The sequence below is a fragment of the Chrysochloris asiatica genome, unplaced genomic scaffold (genome assembly GCF_000296735.1).
Source record: "Chrysochloris asiatica unplaced genomic scaffold, ChrAsi1.0 scaffold00212, whole genome shotgun sequence".
Classification (NCBI taxonomy): Eukaryota; Metazoa; Chordata; class Mammalia; order Afrosoricida; family Chrysochloridae; genus Chrysochloris; species Chrysochloris asiatica.
The window spans coordinates 2892201-2916391 of record NW_006408730.1 but is presented as its reverse complement, the minus strand read 5'-3'; the positions used below and the strand labels follow the sequence as shown (position 1 = coordinate 2916391).

The 24191-nt window shown below is 36.9% G+C and overlaps 1 protein-coding gene across 1 annotated transcript in view; it reads right to left on the bottom strand.

Annotated features, from left to right (window-relative positions):
• CPS1 (carbamoyl-phosphate synthase 1, mitochondrial) overlaps nucleotides 1–24191 on the bottom strand; it is a 165038-nt gene that overhangs the window by 55345 nt on the left and 85502 nt on the right. Inside the window, exon 21 of the mRNA XM_006872744.1 lies at nucleotides 21372–21490. Within this exon, the coding sequence (XP_006872806.1) occupies nucleotides 21372–21490 (119 nt within the window). The remainder of the gene's footprint in view (nucleotides 1–21371; nucleotides 21491–24191) is intronic.

Below are 24191 nucleotides of genomic sequence, written 5' to 3'. Positions count from 1 at the left end.
ACGCAAGGCTGACTGGCATGTCATTACACAGAAAAGGAAAAGAGGACTTGATTCCCTACTTGTACTAATACAAGATTTTATTTTGTGTCCCTTAAAATAAAATAAAAGAAGAGACAGTTTGAAGATACTATTCATTAGTTTGGGGCCAGTGATTTAGATAAGGTTAAACTTCTTTCAAATCAACTATAAGATGAATAATCTTAAGTGAACATAAAGCTCATTTAACAATGCAGCGATTCAAAAAAATATCCTCCTCGTCTTTACTTACTCATTTTGGGCTGCCTTCTATTTTGCCTGCTAAAAGTGTTTCTGTCATAGTGAGTTTTTTAAAAATCAAAGTAGGTAAGTGATTATTCTAAAATCAGGACCATAATATTTCTGCTTGTCTCAAGGAAAATGAAAGCCTTAATTTGGGTCAAATTCAAAACAGAATAATCACTAAAAGAAATATATTGTCAAGACTGAATTTGTCATAAAGAAATGTTTCTTTGAAGCCTAAATAGGGAAGACTCTATTTATATTATATTGTAAAGCAAGGGAGCATTATCCTAAACTAGAAATGTGATCAGCTGACTGGAACATATGCCACTAAAGCACATAGTTGTGAAATGTGTACTATTATTTCTCATCTGTTATTTTATAAGTACTTCTGTGTAGTAGCATGTCTATCTCTGCTCCTTTGAGCATGTACACATTAAATACATATTTTATGACTATACCCTTTAAACTATACAATATAGCTTCCTTTCCCCTATCACTTTTCCTTGCTTTCAGAGTTCAAGGGCAAACTTCAAAGGTTACACTTCATCATTCTATAACAGAATCTAAACAACATAACAAAGAACCACCAAAAGGCTGTGATGCTGGCCTTTTCATAATGCAGTTTCTCTCTCCTTAGCAACACAAAATGACATTTTGAAACCTGAGGGGGGAGAAACTCCTCAAAACCAGACAATCAGACTTTTACATGCACTGCCATAATCTTTAAATGGTTAGACAGCATTGCTCAGCTTCTATGGTGGGAAGTCTCCCGTGTGTTCTCTGGTTTGTAAACAACACAGCCTTTCTTGTCCCTCTCTTCGACTTCCAATGTAGATTTTGTTGTTTTTGTTTAAAATTCTACCCTGTCATCTCTGCAACTTCCTCCACTCACACTTCATCTTCAATAATAAATGATAAAAGGAAATGGAATAAATTCCCCTTAATGAGGAAATTTTCACCTGGCACAGAGGAGCTGGGGAAATCTATTAACTGGCTGGAGGCACGCCTGCAGCATTGCAATTACCAGGGGAGCCAGCACACTCCTCCCTGTCCTCTCTTCCTCCTGTCTGGCTTTTATCTGATTCACCAACTCAGGAGTAATGCTAAACAAATTTCCCTTCAGATCGCACAAGCTCTAATGCGAAAATGAGCACTCCACTTGGCCTACAATTATGGAATGGGCTTGCAATTTTATTATTATCCTCTTTACAAAAAAAAAAAAAAAAAAATCCCCCAAAAGCAGAGGCTGAGAAAAACACAAGCCTGACATTCAATAAGGACACCTGCTTTTATAAGACAACCTGAGTAGGAAGTATTTCTCTGCCTTCCTAGCCTCTCCCCTGAGTTTTGCACCCTTTCACTGATTATTTTTTGGCATTTCACTGATTATTTTTAGCATTTCACAGGTTTAAGACCATACTGCAATCACAATAATGCAATCAGTGGGAAACTTATTCGTCTTGGAGTCTTTTCTTTCAAGGAGACAGGTTGTAGGCTTTGTCCTCAAGAGAAATGCAAAAGTATCCCCCCACCCCAAAGACAGCAGTAGTGTTTAGAAAGACAAAAGTTTAAAAATCTAGGCAATTAGGTAAAAACTACAATTTTCCCTTAATTTTTAAGAGTGTGATGATTTGTCTCTGCACAGTAATGAGGTCTTTGGAGAAACTGAAAAAACAAAAACCTTTATCTTTCACATACAGACCAAATAACATGTGTATTGAGCCAATGTTTATTTGAAAAAGTGGCATTATTAAAATGATTGCATAGTATCTCGTGTCCACGTAACAATCTCACAATCACGTAATATTACAGGTACTGATTCTCACTAGATGACAGTAAATCTTCACACTACACGTATATATCACCATAAAGGCAATTAATACAACAATCACCTAATCAAAAAGTCATGTTTCTTAGAGTATAGAACAGTGTGTTCTCTTAACTCCAAAAGCATAATTCTACTAGTCAAAGAGCCTTCTTTAACCTCATTATATTGAACTAAAAGGTAAAGTCCATATTACAGATAATTGTTTCAGTTATTTCTGATTAATAAACATAATTAGAATTTTAAGTCCATTTAATGCACCCATTCCCCAAAATAAAGAGGCTTTATTTAGTAAGCAAAATTCTGTCTTTCTCAAGAACAGAGTTGTTTTACGTGTCTAGAATTTGAATGTAACAGTTTTAAGGGAACACTTTATATAATGTCTCAGAATGAAAACTTAGATTTGATGAGCATTCTTTGATGTTTTATAAACTTTTGCTTCAAAAATAAGTTCATTTGAAAGTCTTATATATGCTGAGTTATAGACTCATATTTGTTGCTTGGGACAATGCATATGATGTTTGGAAAACTACTCTAGAAATATGACTTGATATAAACAAAGATGAGACGTTTTAAAATATACTTTTCACTTGTAACTTAGAATCTGATTTAAAAAAAATTCTTAACTGAAGTTCATCTATTAATAACTGCTACATAGAATTTTTATTACTGTTAAATTTAACATATACAATACTTTTCAACTAAATTTTTCTAGCTCTTGTTGGAGAAACAAAAGCATTTTCTAGTAACTTGGCAAATGAGTGTCATTGTGATAAGGATGTCGATAAAATCTAAAATTAAATTTCTAAGGATGTGTCACCTTTGTTGTTGTTGTTATTAAGTGACTTGTAACTACTAAGCTACCAGAGTGACCCATAGCGACCCTCTGTAGGGTTCAAGCTGGTGAGCTTGAACAGCCAATCTTGAGGTTCAAAGCAACTTTGCAATCCAGTGCATTAACCCACAGCCCTACACCAGGACACATCACCCTAGATCTATTATTACAATTATAGCAATTATGAGAACTATTATATACATGAAAAACCACTTTCTCAATTACCTTGGATGTTTCAAAAGGAGTCATAAACACACACTCATACACATGAAGGCAAGAATTCTCATCTACTTGATACTGTATACTATACACTCAAAGGACAAATTGAGTAGCTAACTCTTCAAGCTACTTAGATAAAATGATGAGCAATAGAAATGCCTTATCAGCTAAGAGAGTGGGATGTAGTATGGAGGTAGGGAGTAGTAGGTACAATACTAATAATCCATGTTGATGTTGAGGTGATGGCCCCACATTATCACTGTATTCACAAAGACAACTACTGTTCTTTTCAAGCTTAAACCCAAAAAACAAAGCCCACTGTTGTTGACTCAATTCTGACTCATTGTTATGTTGTTGTTGTTGTTGTTAAGTGCCATTGAGTCAGTTCCAACCCATAGCAACCCTGTATAGGGTTTCCAAGGAGCAGCTGGTGAGCTTGAACCACAACCTTGCAGTTAAAATGGCTTTGCAGTCTGGCGCATTAACCCATAGTGCCACACCACTTAGGAACCATCAAATCAGTATCAACACATAGCGACTCTACTATGCACAACAGAATGAAACACTGCCCAGTTCTGTGCCAACCTCACAGGTGTTGCTAAGCCTGAACTCATTGCTGCCGCCACTGTGCCAATCCATCTCATTGGGAGTCTTTCTTTTTTTATCTGACCCTCCACTTTAACAAACATGTTCTTCTCCTCCAGGGATTGGTCCCTCCTGATAAATTGTCCAAAGTATGTGAGATGAAGTCTGGCCATATTGACTTCCAAGGAGAATTCTGGCTATACTTTTTCCAACACAGATTGCTCTTTTGACAGTACTTTCAATATTCTCCTCTAATACCATAACTCAAATGCATCAATTCTTCTACGGTCTTCCTTATTCACTGTCCAACTTTCAAATGCAAATGAGGTTAATTAAAATGTCATGCCTTGGATCAGGCATACCTTAGTTCTCAAACTGACATCTTTCCTCTTGAATACTTTAAAGAGGTCTTGTACAGCAGATGTACCTAATGCAATACCTCATTTGATTTCTTGTTGACTGCTGCTTCCATGAGTGTTGATGGTTGATCTGAGCAAAATGAAGTCTTTGACAACTTCAACCTTTTCTCCATTGATAGGGATGTTGTTTATTGGTCCAGTGTTCAGAATTTTTGTCTTATTTACATTGAGATGCAACCCATACCAAAGGCTGTGGTCTTTGATCTTCATCAGTAAATATGTTAAGCAGGATTGTATTATCTGCATATTGCAGGTTGCTAATAAATCTTCCTCCAATCCTGATGCCACATTTTCCTTCATATAATCCAGCTTCTTGGATTATTTGTTTAGCATACATATTGAATAAGTAAGGTGAAAGAATACAACCATGTTTCCCCTTGTCCTGTCCTGCCTCTTGGTCTATGTACAGGTTCCTCATGAGCACAATTAAATGATCTGCACTACTCATTGTCCACAATATTGTCCATAGCTTGTTGTGATTCACACAATTGAAAGCCTTTGCATGGTCAATAAAGCACATCTTTCTGGTGTTCTCTGCTTTCAGCCAAGATCAATTTCATGTCAGCAATGATAGCCTTCATTCCACATCATATTCTGAATCCAGTTTGAACCTTTAGAAGTTTTCTGTCAATCTAAGGTTGCAGACATTTTTGGATTATCTTTAGCAAGATTTTATTTGCATGCGATATTAATGATATTGTCTGATGATTTCTGTATTCCATTGGCTCACCTGTCTTTGGTATGGGCACAAATCTGGATCTCTTTCAGTCAGGTAGTTGTCTTCCAAATTTCTTGGCATAGACAAGTGAGTGCCTCGAGTGCCACATCACTATGTTGAAAGATTTCAACTTGTATTCCATATATTCCTTGCGCCTTGTTCTTCGCCAATGCTTTCAATGCACCTTGGGCTTCTTCCTTCAGGATCATTGGCTCTTGATCATATGTGCCTCTTGAAATGGTTGAACATTGACCATTTCTTTTTGGTACAGTGACTCGGTATAGTCTTTCCATCTACATTTGATGCTTTCTGTATCATTCAATATTTTACCCACAGAATTCTTCAATATTGAAAGCCAAGGCTTGAATTTTTTCTTCAGTTCCCTCAGCTTGAGAAATGCTGAGTGTGTCATTCCCTTTTGATTTTCTAACTCCAGTTTTTTGCACATTTCATTATTATATTTGACTTTGTCTTCCTGAGCTGACCTTTTAAATTTTCTGTTCAGCTCTTGTACCTCCTCTCTTCTCCCATTTGTTTTAGGATCTCTATACTGGAGGGCAAGTTTAAGAGTCTCTTCTGACATCGATTTTTGTCTATTCCTTCTTTCTTGTTTTTCTTGATGATCTTTTGCTGTCTTCAAGTATGATGTTCTTGATGTCATCTCACAACTCTTCTAGTCTTTGGTCTTTAGTGTTGAATGTATCAAATCTGTTCTTCAAATGATCTCTAAATTCAAGTGGGATATATTCTAGGTCGTATTTTGGCTCTTGCGGACTTGTTTTCATTTTCTTCAGCTTCAGGTTGAATTTGTATATGAGCAATCAATGGTCTGTTCCAGAGAAGCTTTTCCACCATTTCTTTCCACGGATGTAGTCTATTTGATTTCTGTGAATTTCATCTGGTGAAGTCCAGGTGTATTCCTTTTTATGTAGTTTTAAAAAAGGTATTTACAATGAAGAAGTCATTGGGATTGCAAAATTTTACATTGTTTGTATCACCAAAGCCATATTTTCAGACTGTGGATCCTTTCTCTTTGCTTCCAACCTTTGAGCTCCAATCTCCAGTTATTATCAATACATCTTGATTGCATGTTTGATCACTACAACTGAAGATGTTGGTAGAATTCTTCAATTTCATAATCACTGGCTTTAATGGCTTGTGTGTAAATATGAATAATGTTGGTATTTACTGGTCTTCCCTGTAAGCTTATGGATATTATCCTATCACAGACAGCATCTTGATATGTTGTTTTTGATGATGAATGAGATACAATTACTCTTCAATTTGTCTTTCCTGGCATAGCAAACTATGTGATTTTAAACCAGATTCACAATGGGCAATACCAGCCCATTTTAGCACACTAATGCTTAGGATATTAATGCTTATGCATTCCATTTCATTTTTGAAATTTTCCAATTTTCCTAGATTCATACTTCATGCATTCCATGTTTCAATTATTAATGAATGTTTACAAATGTTTCTCCTCATTTTGAGTTGTGCCCGATCATCAAATGAAGGTCCCAAAGATCCATTTATGTCATCACTGTCAACTCTACTTTGAGGAAACACTCTTACCCAGTGGTGTTTTGAGTGTCTTCCAACCTGAGGGGCTCATCTTCTGGCACTATATCTTACAAGAATCTGGTGCTCTTCATCATGTTTCAGTATTCAATATTCTGATTCTGATAGTATTCCACTTCTATCCCTTCAAAAGCTTTTCAGTAACTAAATTCAGAAGTGGTCCATCTCTCCTTTTTCCTAGTCTGTCTTCATCCTGAAATCTCAGCTGAAATGTATCCACTGTGGGTGACCTTACTGTATTTAAAATACTTGTGATATAACTTCCAGAATCACAGTGACATTCAAACCACCACAGTACAACAAACTGACAGATGAATGGTGGATTATGTCTCATAGTGACCTTTAAGAATGGTGCAGAACTACCTCATAAGGTTTCCAAGGCTACAAATTTTTATGAAAGCAAACCACACCCTCTTTCTTCCACTTAGAAATTTGTAGGTTTGAACCACCAACCATTTTGCTAGTAGGCAAGCACCCTAACCACCACACCAACTGTGTTTTCTTTTTTCAAGTGTAGGTACGCAAACATCACTTGACAATATTTAGAATCAGGCTCCAACTATCTTAGGAAAAAAACTCAGCAATCAGATAAAGTCGGTTTCAATTCATAGCAACCCTGAATAGGGTTTCTGAGGAGGCTCTGATGTGTTTGAACTGTCAACCTTGGGGTTTGCAACCTAGTGCAAAATATTAGTGATAAAGGAAAAATGATAGAATCAGTACAGGGGTAAAGGAAAAGGAAGTGAAAGAAGAGAAGAAGCAAAGGGAATAATTAAGCAAAATGAAACTGGTCAGTTCCTAAATTTGTCTCCTGAAACTTAACTTCTCTTGTCTTCCCTTTTTAACATGGCATTTCTGTATCCACACCTTGTATGGAAAGGACCACCATACTTCTTACTCCCTGAAAATCAAAACTGATCTTCAGGAAAGAATGTGCTCTCAGGTAAATATCCTGTGTTCTGGAGGTTTGGCCACTATCATCAAGTTGTTAGCTGCTGTTGAGTCAGCTCTAACTCATGGTAACTCTGTATAGGGTTTCCAGGGAGCAGCTAGTGAGTTTAAACCACTGACCTTGTGGTTAACAGTGCAGTGCTGATCCCACAGTGTCACACTAGGACTCTTGTCATTGGGTAGACACAACATATTTCACCTTCAAGGGCAGATCTACCTGCTTGATGCTCCTATAAAGGCACCTCAGGTATGAATTAACAGGTGAAAAATTTCTAGAGTCAGCAACCAATTATCTCCATCTGTCATTACAGCAAAGGCACACTTTTTTTTTTCAAATTTAATATTCATTTTGCACTCAGATGTTCAATTTTACTAAGACCTGCACTAACACGGATGATGTGATGCACACCAGGGGGATTCAAAAATTCATGGAAAACTGAAATGAAAGATAATGGATTTTCTACATAAACTTTTTGAAGCCCCTCATATGCATGCATGTATATAAAGTTTTTTTTTTAATAATGCAAAATTTAAAAGTAAATTCCTTATCCTAGGTCTCTGTATCCTTGAAAATTCTGTTTGCCTTTTTAAAGGTGACTTGCTTGGGCTTTCTCCCTGCTAGATCTTGGTTTTCCCCATAAGGGTTCTGGAGAAGGGCACATTCTGCTCTAAGCTTCCTCTCTAAGTGGGGTCAACAACTCAGTCAGGAAAACGCACAGCTCACAACTTGACAGCTAAGGAGGAAGTGATCTCCAGCTGTCTGATTTAAAAGTCATATCTCTCAAATAAAGCTTTTGAAAAGGGTTAGTGACTAGAATCGAAGGAAGAAGCCCTGGGCTAGATTGCCTGCATTCTTCTGATTGGCATGACATAAACTGTGACACACAACTCAGTGTGACTCAGTTTCACCATCCATAAAAATAGATAATGATATTTGCCACCTGTATTTATAATAGAAAGGTATCTTAAGGACACCATAAAATATGGATACCTATTGTAACTTCATCTCTCATACTTTGGCTATATTGTCAGGAGGGACCAATCTCTGGAGAAGGATAGCATGTTTGGTAGGGTGGAGGGTCAAAGAAAAAGAGGAAGACCCCCAGCGAGATGGATTGGCAAAGTGGCAGCATCAATTGGCTCAAGCATGGCAACAAAAGTGAGGTTGTCCCAGGATCGGGCAGTGTTTCGTTCTGCTGTGCATATGAGTCGGTATTGACTCGATAGCACCTAACAACAACAACAACATATTATAAATACTTCAAATATGTGTGTGCTTGCCTTACTCTTCTCTACTGGTCCATTTACATCCTTCACTACAGTTGTAAATACTTAAAAATATTTCTCAGGAAAACTTTTCAGAAAATGCTGTTTTCAATATCAGGATACATTTTTTCTTTGTTTCTTTCAAAAGTATGTCAACCTAGTTTGTCTCAACAAGCAATAGGGATGTTATGATGCCCACAGAAATATTACATAACAACTACTTTTATTGTAAAATAGTTTAATCAGAGCCTTCCTAGCTACTTAGCAAAATACAGTCACTCACTGGTAGCATCATAGTTACGAGTTGGACTATTAACCTCAAGATCAGCAGTTCGAAACTACCAGCAATTTCACAGGAGAAAGAAAGATGAGGCTTTGTGCTCCTGTAAATATTTATATATAGCCTTGGAAAACTTGTACAGGGTTGCTATGAGTCAGAATCGACTCCAGGGCACATAATCACCTCCACCAATAAATAAAACATACAGACACTGACATACAATGTCTCCATGAATTCTATTTTGCATGCACACAAATCAACAAAAGTTCTTACTAAAAAGAGTTCCTAAATCCTGGTGTGGCACGGTAGGATAAAGCATTAGATCACAAGGTCAGTATGAACTGCAAGACCAGTGGTTCGAATTCACCAGCTGCTCTTTAGAAACCAACTCTGCGGTACTTAACAACAAAAACAACATGTTAAAAGTATATTTAAGACATTATGGTGTTTGACATTTGTCCTAATTTCTAATTTGGGGATGGTATTAGCATGTAATAATTACAGAACAGGGATGTGGTAATAGCATTAATATGTAATATTTATTGCATATTAATATGCAGAATATTAAATTACAGAACGTGGATGGTAATAGCATTAATATGTAATAATTACAGAACAGTTACGTGAAACTGTGTGGCTCCAACTAATACACAGATGTAGTTGACAATCACATTAATTTCTGTTCTTCCACTATCCTCATTCCTACTTTATAAAACAAAGCATAAATATGACAAAATAAAAGCAAATGCAATTTGCCACCATCCAAGAATTTTACCTATTTCTTCTTCCTCACTGTGCACTGGGTCCTTGTAGCCTGTCATTCTATTATTAAATTTACTGAACTTGTTCAGTTCTCTTAAAACATTTAAAATAAAGAAAGATGGAAGTATCTTTCTGATTTGTGCTATTTTAAATTGTCCCTTTCCTTGGCTCCAATGACACTGGAATCTATTGAGGGAAAGAATTCTGTCTTTTGGACTCAGATGTCTTGAACTCAAATCCTGGCTCTAACATGTACTCCCTGTGAAGAAAGTTTAGTTAAACATTCAGAGCCATCATTTCTTCTTTAAAGTATGGGTCATGGCTACCTACCTCCTAGAAGCTATGATATTGAAACTTATTTAAGATAACTTAAGCAAAGGTCTTAGTGCTTTTGATTTTAACAGTTTTTGAACTTTCATGGCCTGGTGTTTCTATTTCTCATAAAGCCCTTTAAAATACCCTTTCTTATGTATAGGTATTTGTATATATTTCATATCAAAAACAGATTACAAACTCATTGAAGGTAGTTTAATGACTGACAATTATTTATCATCAAATGGCATTGTTGATGAGTAATGCCTTGAATGTAGTAGCTGAACAATAAATAGTTAATGACTGGGTAGATGGCTCTAATAAAGAGAAATGTAATCAAGTAAATACATAATTCCTCATGCTATGAACAGTGATATTTATATAGGGGTAATCTATTAATTTTTAATTATTAATAGATGCATACATAAAAATTATGTGTACATCTTATTTAAATCTATTAAAGATTTCTAGATTATCAAATATTAGAATTAAGACTTATATATAGAAAATATATAGAAAATATTCATCTTGCTCATGCCAAAGTCATAAGTACTACCTCACTCTTTCAAAGCTACACATGAAAATACCATTTCATCAGTTTAAAAAATGTTGATAGTACCATGTCAAATCTATAACATCTTATCACATGAACCATAAAGGTCAATTAAAAATCAAATATATTTTCTGCATTAAATCATGTTAGCTACTGTTAGGTGCCGTTGAGTCCATTTGGATGCATAGAAACCTTGTGTGACAGAATAGAAATATCCCATAAGGTTTCCTAGGATGTAAGATTTCAGAACCAGATCGCCAGGTCTTTCTCCCTCCAAATTGTTGACTGTATTCAAACCACCAACCACTCGATTAGCAACAAGCATTTAACCATTGTACCACCTGGATATTGAATTATAGAGGCATGGAAATTCTAATTTAAAAGTCTCCTTTTGCAGAGGAAAAACAAAACAAAACAAAAAAATCTTTTCACATAAACCTCAATGTTTAGTACTTATAAAAATATTGTTAGATAAAGCGAATTTAATGTGAAGATTAAAACCATTGAATAGCAATATACAGTAACTTGTAAAATTATTTTTCATTTTATACACAATATTCATTTAGTTGCATGACTTCTAAGGGAAAAAAAATGACTAAGGTGAAACAGACTCAGAAATTCAAGGAGCTCTGGTAGCGTAGTGGTTACGAATCGGGCTGCGAACCTTAAGGTCAGCGGTTCGAAACTACCAGCTGCTCCGCGGGAGAAAGATGAGGCTTTCTACTCCCGTAAAGATTTACACCCTCGGAAACCCTATACAGGGTCGCTATGGGTCGGAACCGACTCGATGGCACATAACAACAACAACATAGTAGTGATAACAGAGAACATGGACCATTTCATGAAAAGTAAATCACTGGGCTCCTCCTCTAAAGTGCCCAGCCAACTCCATTCTCATTCTGTACCAAAGTAATCAATTCTATCACAAGCATATACCATTGTAAAGTACTGTCAATATTAGAGCATATGAGATGATTGTGTATATTTCTTCCCCTAAATTACTTCTATATTTATATTTTAAGACTGAAGTTGCTCATTTTTCTTCTACCAGAAAATATAAATTATCATAAAAAGATAAAATACTGACCTTTTTCTTTCTTAAATTAGCTTCTAATAACCTTTAGGTTACAATTTTCCCCAGAAAACTGCAATCAAATGTAAGTACAAAATGTCCTTTTCTAGTTGTTCCATGCCTCATGAGCAAGTTAAATAAAAAGTCAATAGAAACTAACGTGTGTAGGAGAGGACATTCAAAAGGAATGTTCCAGCTAAGGTGACACCTGCATTATTACATCTGCCAGAAGTTTGTGGCTGCAGGGAAATGGCCAACTTTACTGAGCTCAATTTAGCACTTGAATGCCCAAGTGGAACTCGCCAGGCTTGCCCTAAATTGTTTTCCTAAGCAATAGGCGCACCTATGATTTTCAGCACTCACCAATGGGCATAGTTTATCACATTGAACACAGCGATGTTCAGATAGAAATGGGGCCTTTGGAACATGCCCTTTTCTTTTTTATTTTACTACATTGGCAGTAAGAGTTAAGGGAAAGGGAAAGAGAATATTGATACCCTAAGAATTAGAATAGCAAAACATTGCATGAAGACTGTAGTAAGAAGACTGGGTAAGAAAAAGTTTCTGGATAATGTGTATATGTTGTTGTTGATATGTGCCATTGAGTCAATTGCAACTCATAGTGACCCTGTATAGGGTTTCTGAGGAGCGACTGGGGAGTTTGAAACCCTAAACTTGCGGTTCAAACTAACTTTGCAGTCTAGTTGTGCATATATATCCATAAGAAACTAAGTTTCGGTCTAGAATTAATGTAGAAATGTATCCAATTGTTAGCTTCCTATATTTGTGTGCTATAAACTGTATCACAATGGACATATTTTCTACTTTTGAACATCTAACATGGATTAAACAAACCCTTTTTAAATGATAATTTACAATGTTGCTAACGTAAACAGCAGCACTGCACATAAAAACCAGAAAGGAAAATGGACCATTCAAGGGAAGGTGTTCAAACTGGATGAAATACCAAAGAACAAGCAATCATCATAAATGGTACTTTAACATAAAATATATAACACATTGAAAGCTGACTATCTTTGAATGTATCACTAGAAGGGAGGATTCTAAACTGAGTTCAGTTTCATTTTAACCATTGAAAAACCAGAATTTTTACAGTTTCGGCAAGTTAAATAAAATCCTTGAGCTGAATATGTCAGTCAGAAATAGTTAAAGATTCCCTATCCAAAATAAGTAAATAAAATATTTGAAAAGAAGATAAGCAGGTGGTCAAAGGAAGTAATTTGTCCTCTGATGTTTCTTTTTGACTGTACTTTTTAAAAAGTTGTGTCATGGCTATATTTCGATCTAAAATCATTCCTAAAATTAATATTGTAAATAAAAATGATTATGATGTAATCTTTTAAAATAGTCTCTGATCAAAAACAAGTTCTATTATAGTTGGTTTTCTTCTTTACTTATAATAAAAGGGATACCATTGAGGACCCTTTGTGCCAGTGGTTGTCTGTTACTTCCTAATATTGTTAAAATTGTTATTACATATGCTGGCTCTAAGGGAATGGGCCTACCATCCCCCTCATTGGCTTCTGCAATCAACTTGAGAATACCTAGCAATAACAATAACTATAATGAAAATATCTGCTATATGCAATTTTATTTCCTCCAGATGCTATCTAATTTGCATTTCCATACTTTTAAACATAGACATCTGAGATACCTCACATTATTAAATTCAATCAAAATTCAAATCTCTGTATTAAAAGATAGAGTTCTATGTTAATTCTTTTATTACTTTAGGGGAATTAGCTATATTAGGAAGACCTAATTGTCGAAGACATTTGACATGTTTATCTATTTAATTTATGATTCTTGTACTGTCAGCCTCCAGGCCAGATTTCTTTGCATGACCAAAATTCAATTTTTTCCATGTGTAAATGGAGAAAAGGACTAGGGTTGAGAATTTTTAAATTGTCAATATTCAAAAAAAAAAAATATGACATTTTGTTAGTGAGCATTTGGGAAAATGTTAGTTACATGGGAGGAGTATAATGTATGAAAAAGGTATTATTGGTAGCACTTATGAGTGTATGAAAAATGCTGTTGTTGTTGTTAAGTGCCATCGAGTCAGTTCTGACCCACAGTGACCCTGTATAGGGTTTCTGAGGATTGACTGATGAACTTGAAAAACCAGCATTGTGGTTCAAACAGACCTTGCAGTCCAGCACATTAAACCCACAGCCCATACCAAGACTCCAAAAATGCACATATTGCAATCTGGGTATTTCAGTAATAAAGGCCTATGTATGGATAAAGTCTACACAAATTTTTCGGTTCAACTAAAAATTTTGACTTAACCTTTCTAAAACTCCTTACAGAGTGATCTGAATTTAGTAGCTCTCTGGTGATTCTCAAACACAGAATCTTCAACATATATACAATATTGGAATCCTACATTATCCAACTCACATTGCATTGAATAAAAAGAAACTTTCTAAAACCTAAAGAAATGTGCTACTACTCTGTTTCAATTAAAGCCTCTATATAGTGGTTACAAATCGGGCTGCTAACCTCAAGGTTGGCAGTTCGAAACTACCAGCTGTTCTGCGGGAGAAAGATGAGGTTTTCTGCTCCCATAAAGATTTGCAGCCTCGGAAACCATGTGCAGGGTCACTATGAGTTAGAACCGACTCCACAGTACTTAATAACAACAACATCGCCTTATAAATATAGGGCACTGCCTTAAAGGCTAACTTTCCTATGATACCCTTGAGCAGCAATAAACAATTTAAGAGGAAACAGAGAAAGCTGGTGAAGTCAAGTGAGGAAGAGAAATATTTGACCAAAGCTATGGTTACAAATAGGACTGTGAACCACAAGGTCAGCAGTTCAAAACTACCAGCGATTCCATGGGAGAAAGATGAGGCTATCTACTCCCGTAAAGATTTACAGCCTCAGAAACCCTGTACAGGGTTGCTATGGGTCAGAACCGACTTGACGGCACTTAACAACAACAATCTAAATGATGGTTATCACTTCAGTTGGTAAAATTGGGCATTGTCCTGGAACTATCAAGAAAGTTGCCATTGCATTCTCATGTAGTAAAGTTTGTAAACTGAGTTCTGATGAGAAGAAGCACTCCAATCTTAGATGTTGGATCGACTATTCTAAGACTTGCCTACCTTACCTCATCACATCACCTTGCAGAAGGCTAGGATTTCATTGATCGTCCTAAGCATTATACATGGTTGACATCACCCTCAGAGGAAAGTGTTTCTTACTATAATTTCCACTTTCTCAATGGTATGGAAACTCATGACTTTTTTTATAATGCCTTGTTACAATCTCCCCTCTCCCTACCCCACCTGTAGACATTCATATACATACTAACTATGTAGGTGTACGCCATTTCAGAGGACAATTCTGGGCTTCATTTTAGATGACTACATATATGTAAGTACAAATCACAAATTGGCAATCAATTGGGATGATATTTTCATTTTTTCCTAGTGAGTTTATTTATTGGGTTCTAGAAGAATTTTAACATAATTAACAAATATAGAACTGGGAATTTTGGCTTATTATCATAATGGTTTGCTATTGATCCTTTAATAAGAATAGCATTTGTATTATTAGCTATCACAGCTTCCTTTAAAATAAAAAAGCTTAATATTAAAATAAGTGACAATGCATCATAAAATTAAGAAATGATTCATTGCAAAATATATTAGTAACTAAAAACTGGGGCCTTGCAAATAATCTTTATATGTGTACATCTAGATTCATGAAATACCCTATGTCAAAAAAGGTTAACATGTTTATTTTCAGGAGGAAGAGAATATATCTTCTTCAGCACCTACCATGTGCCAGATGTCCTTTATACTTAAATCATTGAAATTTCACAACAAAGTTATGAAATATACATTAGCAGGAAGAATCTGAGGCTAAAGAAGTAAGGGAGGAAATGTTCCCATGATTCCAAGGCAAGTAGAACTGGCATGGCTATTTACTTAGCACCATAGCCTTTGCTCTTTCCAATGCCCAAGGAAGAGATCATGTGAAATTTAACCCATGTCCTAAGGTTCCATGCCTTATTCTCTCTTTAAATTTCTCCTCTTCTTCCAAATGATGTGTCCATTGCCTTTTTCCCCAGGAACCTGTACAATGGACTTCAAAATGTTCATGGACAAATAGAATTAAAAGTTCATTGAATTCTTCCACAAACTTGTTGAAGCCCTGTTGTACAAAAGTTTAAAGGGACTGAAATACTTTGAGGCAGAAATATATTGAAGAAATGATATTTGGGGGTCATTTCAACTCACAAAAACATAGCTACTTCTTTGGTCTGCCTCAAAGGCCAGCTTTTCAAGCATTAGAGTAGCTGGAATCTTGAAACAAAGTGAACTACAAATGAAAAAGAAAAACTGATTTTATTAATTTTCTTAAAACGTGCTATATATTATTCAGCTTTATAATGCCAATAGTTAAATGTTGTTGTTAAGTGCCATCAAGTTGGTTCCAACACATAACAACCCTGTATAGGCTTTCCTAGGAGCAGCTGGTGGGTTTGAACTGCCAGCCTAGTGGTTCACAGTTCAGTGCTGATCCTACAGTGCCACACCAGAAGTAGTGGTGATGGTGATGCTCTCTGGAGTTGGTTCTGACTCATAGTGTCTCTGTACAGGGTCTTTCTGAGGCTGTAAATCTTTACGGGAGCAGAAAGCCTCATCTTTCTCCCATGGAACAGCTGGTAGTTTCGAACTGCTGACCTTGCAGTTCACAGCCCAATTTGTAACCACTACGCTACCAGAGCTCCTTACACCAGAAATAGGAATCTGTTATTACTGTTGAGCAGTTGATCTAGATACCTTGAAAACTAAACTTCCCTGAATATTTGACCCATTGCGGTGGAGTCGATCTCAACTCATAGTAACCCAATAGGACAGAGTAGAATGGCCCCAGAGTGTTTCCAAGGCTACAGTCTTTACGGCAGCAGGCTGTCTCATCTTTCTCCAGTGGAGTGGCTGGTGGGTTCAAACCTCTGGCTTTTTGGTAAGTAACCAAGCACTTTAACCACGCCACCACCAGCAGTTCTCTCAGGATATTTGGAGGCTAAGAATAACAGACTTCATGGTTTAGAATAATGATCAGAATGGAGCAAAGGAGCTCAAGTCCTACTGAGGACTTTAAAATTAACTTTACCAAAAGAAGTCTTTATTATTGGTTACTGAGAGAAACCTCTTAAACCTTGGAATTTCCCCAATGATTAAAGTTCTTGTGGTGCTGTGGGTTAACGTGCTGGATTGCAAGGTCAGTTTGAGCCATAAGGTAGGTGTTCAAGCTCACCAGCTGCTCCTCAGAAACCATAAACAGGGTAACTGTGGATCAAAACTGACTCGACAGCACTTAACAACAATAAAAACAACAGCAGACCATAACAGGTGTTATAAACCTGGAGCTGCAGGTTAATGCGCTAGATCACAAGGTCAATTTGAATCACAAGGTCTGTGGTTCAAATTCATTAGCTGCTCCTCGGACACTCTATACAGTGTCGCTATGAGTCGGAAACTACTCAACAGCACTTAACAATGATAAATCACACCTGGTAAGGAGCTCTGGTAGCGTAGTGGTTACGAATCGGGCTGCAAACCTTAAGGTCAGTGGTTCGAAACTACCAGCTGCTCCGCGGGAGAAAGATGAGGCTTTCTACTCCCGTAAAGATTTACACCCTCGGAAACCCTGTACAGGGTCGCTATGGGTCGGAACCGACTCGACGGCACTTAACAACAACAACAACAAATGGCACTGTAGGATCAGCATTGGACTGTGAACCACAAGGTCAGCAGTTCAAACATGTCAACTGCTCCTTGGTAACCCTATCCAGGGTCACTACCAGTGGGAAATGATGCAAGAGTACTTAAAAACAACAACAGCAACAATACTGCACCTGAGGATTTATGCCAATAAGGTAATGTGATAAGGGGAGGGAGAAGGAGAACAAGGCATGATTCATTATATAACCAATCATCTCTACATAATAAGGGCCCAATAAATCCCAGTAAATGTTGTGGACATGGACGCTCCATGCGATTTCTGGTTGGGGAAATACATGATGCACATGAAGGGCAGTACGTTCCTTCGGGGGACTTGAAAGTTTCATGTTAGAAACCATTCCCGATCTGGCTCTATGCATCTCTTCGTTTGTATTCTTTCGGCTATAGTAAAAATATAATCATGAATACATTAAGTACAGCATTATCCATGAGCTCTGTGAGTTATTCTAGTGAATTGCTAAACCTGAGTAGCGGGTAGTGGAAGACAGCAGGTCAAAGTGGGAGAGTCCAGGGAAACCCTGAGCTTATAGATGGTATACTAAAGGAGTAGAGGGAATCCCCAAACTTGTAGCTAATAGGACAGAAGTAGGGAAGCCCTGAGGACTCCTACACTATGGCTGGAGTCCTGAGGAGTAATGGGAAAACACCAAATTTGTAACCAGCAGGTCAGAAGTGAGGTGTGGTGGGGACTCCCAAGCTTGGCTGGTGTCTGATGTCTTAAAGAAGACTGTCTTTTAGCATGTCAGATCTGCCCTAAATCTGGTGATTAGGGTCAAAGGAAGAAGTGTTGCATGTTCAGCTGATGTCAGAACAGAAGAGACAAAGAAATAGGATTTGGGTTTCCCACACTCCTACACATTAACACCCCTTTAGCTATGATAGTCTTTGGACGTCAGACTCCTCTGTGCCATAGAATGACTGATGCATGTAGCTTCAGTGCCATCTATTCTTATTTAATTTATTTAATACCTCTAAATAACAGGAGCTCTGGTAGTGTAGTGGTTACAAATTGGGCTGCGAACCTCAGGGTCAACAGTTCGAAACTACCAGCTGTTCCGTGGGAGAAAGATGAGGCTTTCTGCTCCCATAAAGATTTACAGCCTCGGAAACCCTGTACAGGGTCGCTATGAGTCGGAACCGACTCCACGGCACATAACAACAACAAATAACAATTGAGGAGCTCTGGTAGCTAGTGGTTACAGTCAGGCTGCTAAACTCAAAGCCAGCAGTCCAAAACTACTAGCCGTTTCCACAGGAGAAAGATGAGGCTTTCTGCTCATGTAAAGATTTACAGTCTCAGAAAACCTATGCAGGGTCGCTACGAGTCAGAACCGACTCTGTGGCACACAACCACCACCACCACCAAATAACAGTCACTATTGCTATATATGCACATCTACAGCATTCCAAAAGAAATGAATAAAACAGTTAAACATTACTCAAAAAATGATTTTGGGGTTCTGGTTTATTAATATCATAGATCATCAATTAAGAATTTTATTCTTAGCTTACTTTAACCTTCACTCTATGATAGGTACTTTAATCTCCCTAACCAAAATAAAGTATAAAGAAGTTACATAGTTGAATTTTTTAAACTCTTATTTAAAAAATATTTGTTGTCATTGTTAAGTGCCGTCGAGTCGGTTCTGACTCATAGCAACCCTGTATAGGGTTTCCAAGAAGTGGCTGGTGAGCGTGAGCCACCAACATTGCGGTTCAAATCGACTTTGCAGTCCAGTGCATTAACCCATAGGGACACACCAGGACTCCCTTTAAAAACATCAAAAGGCACTAAATAACAAGTTTCGTAATGTAGGTCATTATGAACAATAGACAATACCTCTATTTACAAATATATTTTCACAGAAAATGGAGTCTGAAAATATCAAATTATCAGTAAATCAATTCCACAGAATATAGAAATCAGAAAGATATTACAAGTGATCTATAGCAAAGAGTTGTTCTAATCCTCTAGAGACCTTTTTGATTATCAATATACACTTCTGTTTAGTTAGCATCTCAAACCCTGTTTTCTGTTGTTGCAAAAACTACTCAATTAAAACATCAAATTCATCCAAAAAGCAGAATATGTAACAAGTGGGAATTTGAATAAAAATGCTATCTGATACTTTCCACCCCAGGTCCTGTTCACTGCTATATTTGAAATACTGTAAGTTTCTAGCACCCTCATGTGGTTTAATTTGTGTGGCTTTGTTAGCATTTGAAATCTCATGTCTGAAAATGAAAATAGTGAAACAGACTGTATAATTCAATGTGGATGTTCTGCTGGCATCTTAAACCAAGAAAGGAAATCTCAAGTCAGCAAAATTATGAGAAAAATGTATAGGCTCAAATTCCTAACTCACCACTGCCTACTATTCATTTTATGTGATCACTTAGAAGGATGAGTTATAGACAACTACATTTAGTTTCATTCATGGAAGAAAGAAATCTCCAAATTTCAAAACTAAGCATTTTTCTTCGACAGTTATAAAATAGATTTTAAAAAACCTAATTTTGCTTAAAATGAAAGTCAAGTGTTTTTATTGCCTTTTTTGTGTACATCTTGAGTACGCAAATACATTATGTTGTTAGTGTCTTACAGTTGGTTCCAACTATAGTGACCCTGTATAGGGTTTCTGAGGAGTGGCTGGTAAGCTTGAATTGCCAACCCTGCAATTCAAACTGACCTTGTAGTCCAGCACATCAACCCAAAGTGCACACAGTTATATATTACAATGCTTAAATATTGAGAAGTCTAGGCTTGGAGGTCTTCCTACTATCCTCAACATTTGAAGTGATTACTCTACATCTTCTCAAATCTTTTTAAAACAATTTTTACAAACAAAATCCTTTCCCTCTCTAAGCATATCCATAGACTTGTAAGAGAGACAACTTCTAATTGTAGTGTATTTCAGACTCTCTTTGAGAGGAGATGATAAAGAGAACTATACTGTCTTCCTCAAATTACTAACAAATGTTCCTACTATCAAAGATTTCTCGTCTACACTTATTTGTAATTTCAAAAGCCTGAGGTGCCCCAACAAATGGTCTTCCCATGAAATATAGAAACGAAGATGTTAAAGCACTAGCATTATAAGAATATTCTGAACATGAAATGAAAATTTAAAAATAATTGGCCCTGAAGGAGATAAAAATGTAAATGAGTAAGAGGTAGAGAGTCTATTAGCAGAAAGTTGAGCATGGCTTATTTGTATGCGGAACAGGAAGTGCTCCGGGTAGAAGTATCAGTAGAATGCAAAACAAATGCTTTTGCTCATCAGTATACAGCAGTATGTAAGCTGATATTGTAAAACAAAAAGAGGCTCAAAACTTAGGAGAAAATATGTGGAATTAGGAGAAAATGTGTGGAAACAGGAATCTTACACATTTCATTATTGATAATTACATGAAAATCCAGGTAATGTTTGATAATCAAATACTATCAAATACTATATATATATATATAAGGAGCTCTGGTAGCGTAGTGGTTACGAATCGGGCTGCGAACCTTAAGGTCAGCGGTTCAAAACTACCAGCTGCTCCGCGGGAGAAAGATGAGGCTTTCTACTCCCGTAAAGATTTACACCCTCGGAAACCCTGTACAGGGTCGCTATGGGTCGGACCCGACTCGACGGCACTTAACAACAACAACAACAACATATATATATATACACACATATATTTTTGTAATTCCAAAAGACATTTCTAATAAGATCATCGTTATGTTTGATTGTTAAGGATGGCAGTAGAAAATGATTTGAAATATCAATAAATTAACTTCATAGACTAAAAATCTAAAATCTGCCATTTGTCTTCTAAATACGACAACTGTTTTACTGTTTTCCAACTTATCTCATTGGTGAAGAATTTTGATCAATGCTTAAGGATGAGGGAGAAAGTTGCACAGATGGTATCTGGAGTTAGAGCAATGTGGACTTACCTCTTGCTCCCTTTCAGTGTCTTTTCCATGCTTAAAATGTCACGCATCTTATACAAAAACCACCTATCAATGGATGTGAGCTTCTCAATCTCATCAAGAGACATGTTGTCTTCCAAGGCCTGCCACAAATAAGAAGAGATACTTTCTTTTACAAACATTTTAGAAGTGTCTTATTAGGCTGAAAACATATGGCAACCTAACCTCTCCATGTTATTTAGAGAGTCTTGGGCTATAGACTGAGGTATGAAACAAGCAACAAAAACGGTTATCACCGGGGTTCGGGGTTTCTTCCAAAACACCCAAAGGTGTATTCAGATACACCCATAAATGATTCACAGAGCAAGTGCACTGAGTCAATCAGAGAGAATGCTCAGAAAAATTCCGCTAACTAGCTTTGTCGCCCTGGTCTGGCTGACTAAATTACTATTTATATCCTAAATTTGGGACATCTTACAAAATTAAAGATAACTTCTTAAAACTATACTTAAGCCAGATTGTAAGAAAATTTAGAATCCATAGAATCATCACTTGACTTATATTTTGGATAACATAGTCATCCTTTGTTATTGTGGTTGTTAATTGCCCTTGAGTTGGTTCCAACTCTTAGATACCCTGTATATATAGGGTTTCAGAGGAGTGGCTGGGGAGTTTGAACCGCCAACCTTGTGGTTCAAACCAATCTTGCAGTCTATTGCATTAATCCACAGTGCCACACCAGGACTCTTAATTATCCTTTAGCAAACAGCATATTGTATCACCCTTTTCCACATTCACACAAACATCCAATCATGTCCCTTATTTCTAATGACAGAGAGACCAATGAAATAAATGTTGAGATATAGCATAGCTCACAATTTTGTTGACAAGAGTAAGATAACTTCTAATAAGAATACACAAAGCCAAGTTCACAATAACACAAAGCCAAGTTCATTTGATGTCTATTAATGCTTCTATTTTCTAATTCTCACTGCAATTACAGTCAGATTTCCTAGGACTTAAATTTTGTCCTATTTTCCAAACAATAAAAGTTACAATTATATGTTGGCTACCAACACTGTGAGGTGAATAGAAGATTGAATTAGTTAATGATTCTTCTGGCAGACCAAATGATGTTTTTACACAATCACACACACCAATCACCCTGTAAGGTGATTAAGAGGTTGCCTAGAAGCTTGTAGTCTTTTTACTATGAGGAAAACCAATTACAGTCACATCCATAATTTCTAATATGAGAGGACTTCAAAAAGTTCATGGAAAAAATGGGATTAAAATGTATTGAAAAAATTTCCACAAATGTTCTGTTGTTGTTGTTATTGTTATGTGCCGTGGAGTCGGTTCCGACTCATAGCGACCCTGTACAGGGTTTCCGAGACTGTAAATCTTTATGGGAGCAGAAAGCCTCATCTTTCTCCCGCGGAGCAGCTGGTAGTTTCGAACTGTTGACCCTAAGGTTCGCAGCCCGATTCGTAATCACTACGCTACCAGAGCTCCCTCCTATTAGAAAACAAGAACTTTGAGAGTTCAGAACGTCTTCAACACTGCAGCTTTGCCATGTCAAACCAGTCATGAAGTTAAGTTCATAAGGAGCACAAAACCAGTGCAAGTTTACTTTAATGCCCCCAAATTAAATAAAATAATTCCCTGCATTTTCCCCAAATCAAAAGAAGTCAGATGATCCAGTCACCCTGAAATAAGACTGCTGCAAAAAATCAGACCTTAGAGCAAGTTGCCCTTTTCTAAGAATCATGAAGCGAGTGAAGATTTACACACTCCTTTCATCCTCTTTCCCCTTCAGCCCTCCGTAGTCCTTAGACTCTTTGTCAAAATCGTGAAGTTCCTGATTGCTTTGGAAATGAACAGTAATGATGACCTCTACCAAACAGAAATCAGTTCCTTCCTCGATGACTCTGGCAGACAATAATTTATAACTCAGACTTGGTACTTCCTGCTCCTACCCAGGGTACTCTGTGCAAGAAAGAACTCAATACATTTTCCCTGAATTCTCATCATTTATAAGTCTGTTAGAAAAGAATGAGAGGTTTCTTGAGTTTTACAGCCTTTCTGGGAACTTGGAACTCTTCCCTTTTGCATTCTCCTCAAAAGCGCAAAAGCGTGATTGCTAGACTTAAGAAAGAAAAATCTGTTTACTGCCCTTTGCCACTGGAAGGGATAGATAGATAGATAGATAGATATACACACATATATGGAACACTCTGGTAGCGTAGTGGTTACAAGTTGGATTGCTAACCTCAAGGTCAGCAGTTCAAACTACCAGCCATTCCATGGGAGAAAGATAAGGCTTTCTGCTTCTAAGGCTTTCTGCTTCCGTAAAGATTTACAACCTCAGAAATCCTATTCAGGGTCGCTGTGAGTCAGAACTGACTCTACAGCACACTACAACCACCACACTCTCTCATATATATATATGTGTGTGTGTGTGTGTATGTGTGTATGTTGTTGTTGTTGTTGGTAAGTGCCATCAAATTGGTTTTGACTTATTCATAGGGACCCTGTACAAGGAGCAGCTGGTGAGCTTGAATCATGGACCTTGCAGTTCAAACCAACCTTGCGTTAATTCATAGTGCTACACCAGGATGGATAGATAGATAGATAGATAGACAGACAGATAGATAGATAGATAGATAGATAGATAGATAGATAGATAGATATGGATATGGATAGAAATAGACAGGTAGATAGGTAGAGAGATAGATATGGCTATAGATATGTTGTTGTTGTTGTTAAGTGCCATCGAGTCGGGTCCGACCCATAGCGACCCTGTACAGGGTTTCCGAGGGTGTAAATCTTTACGGGAGTAGA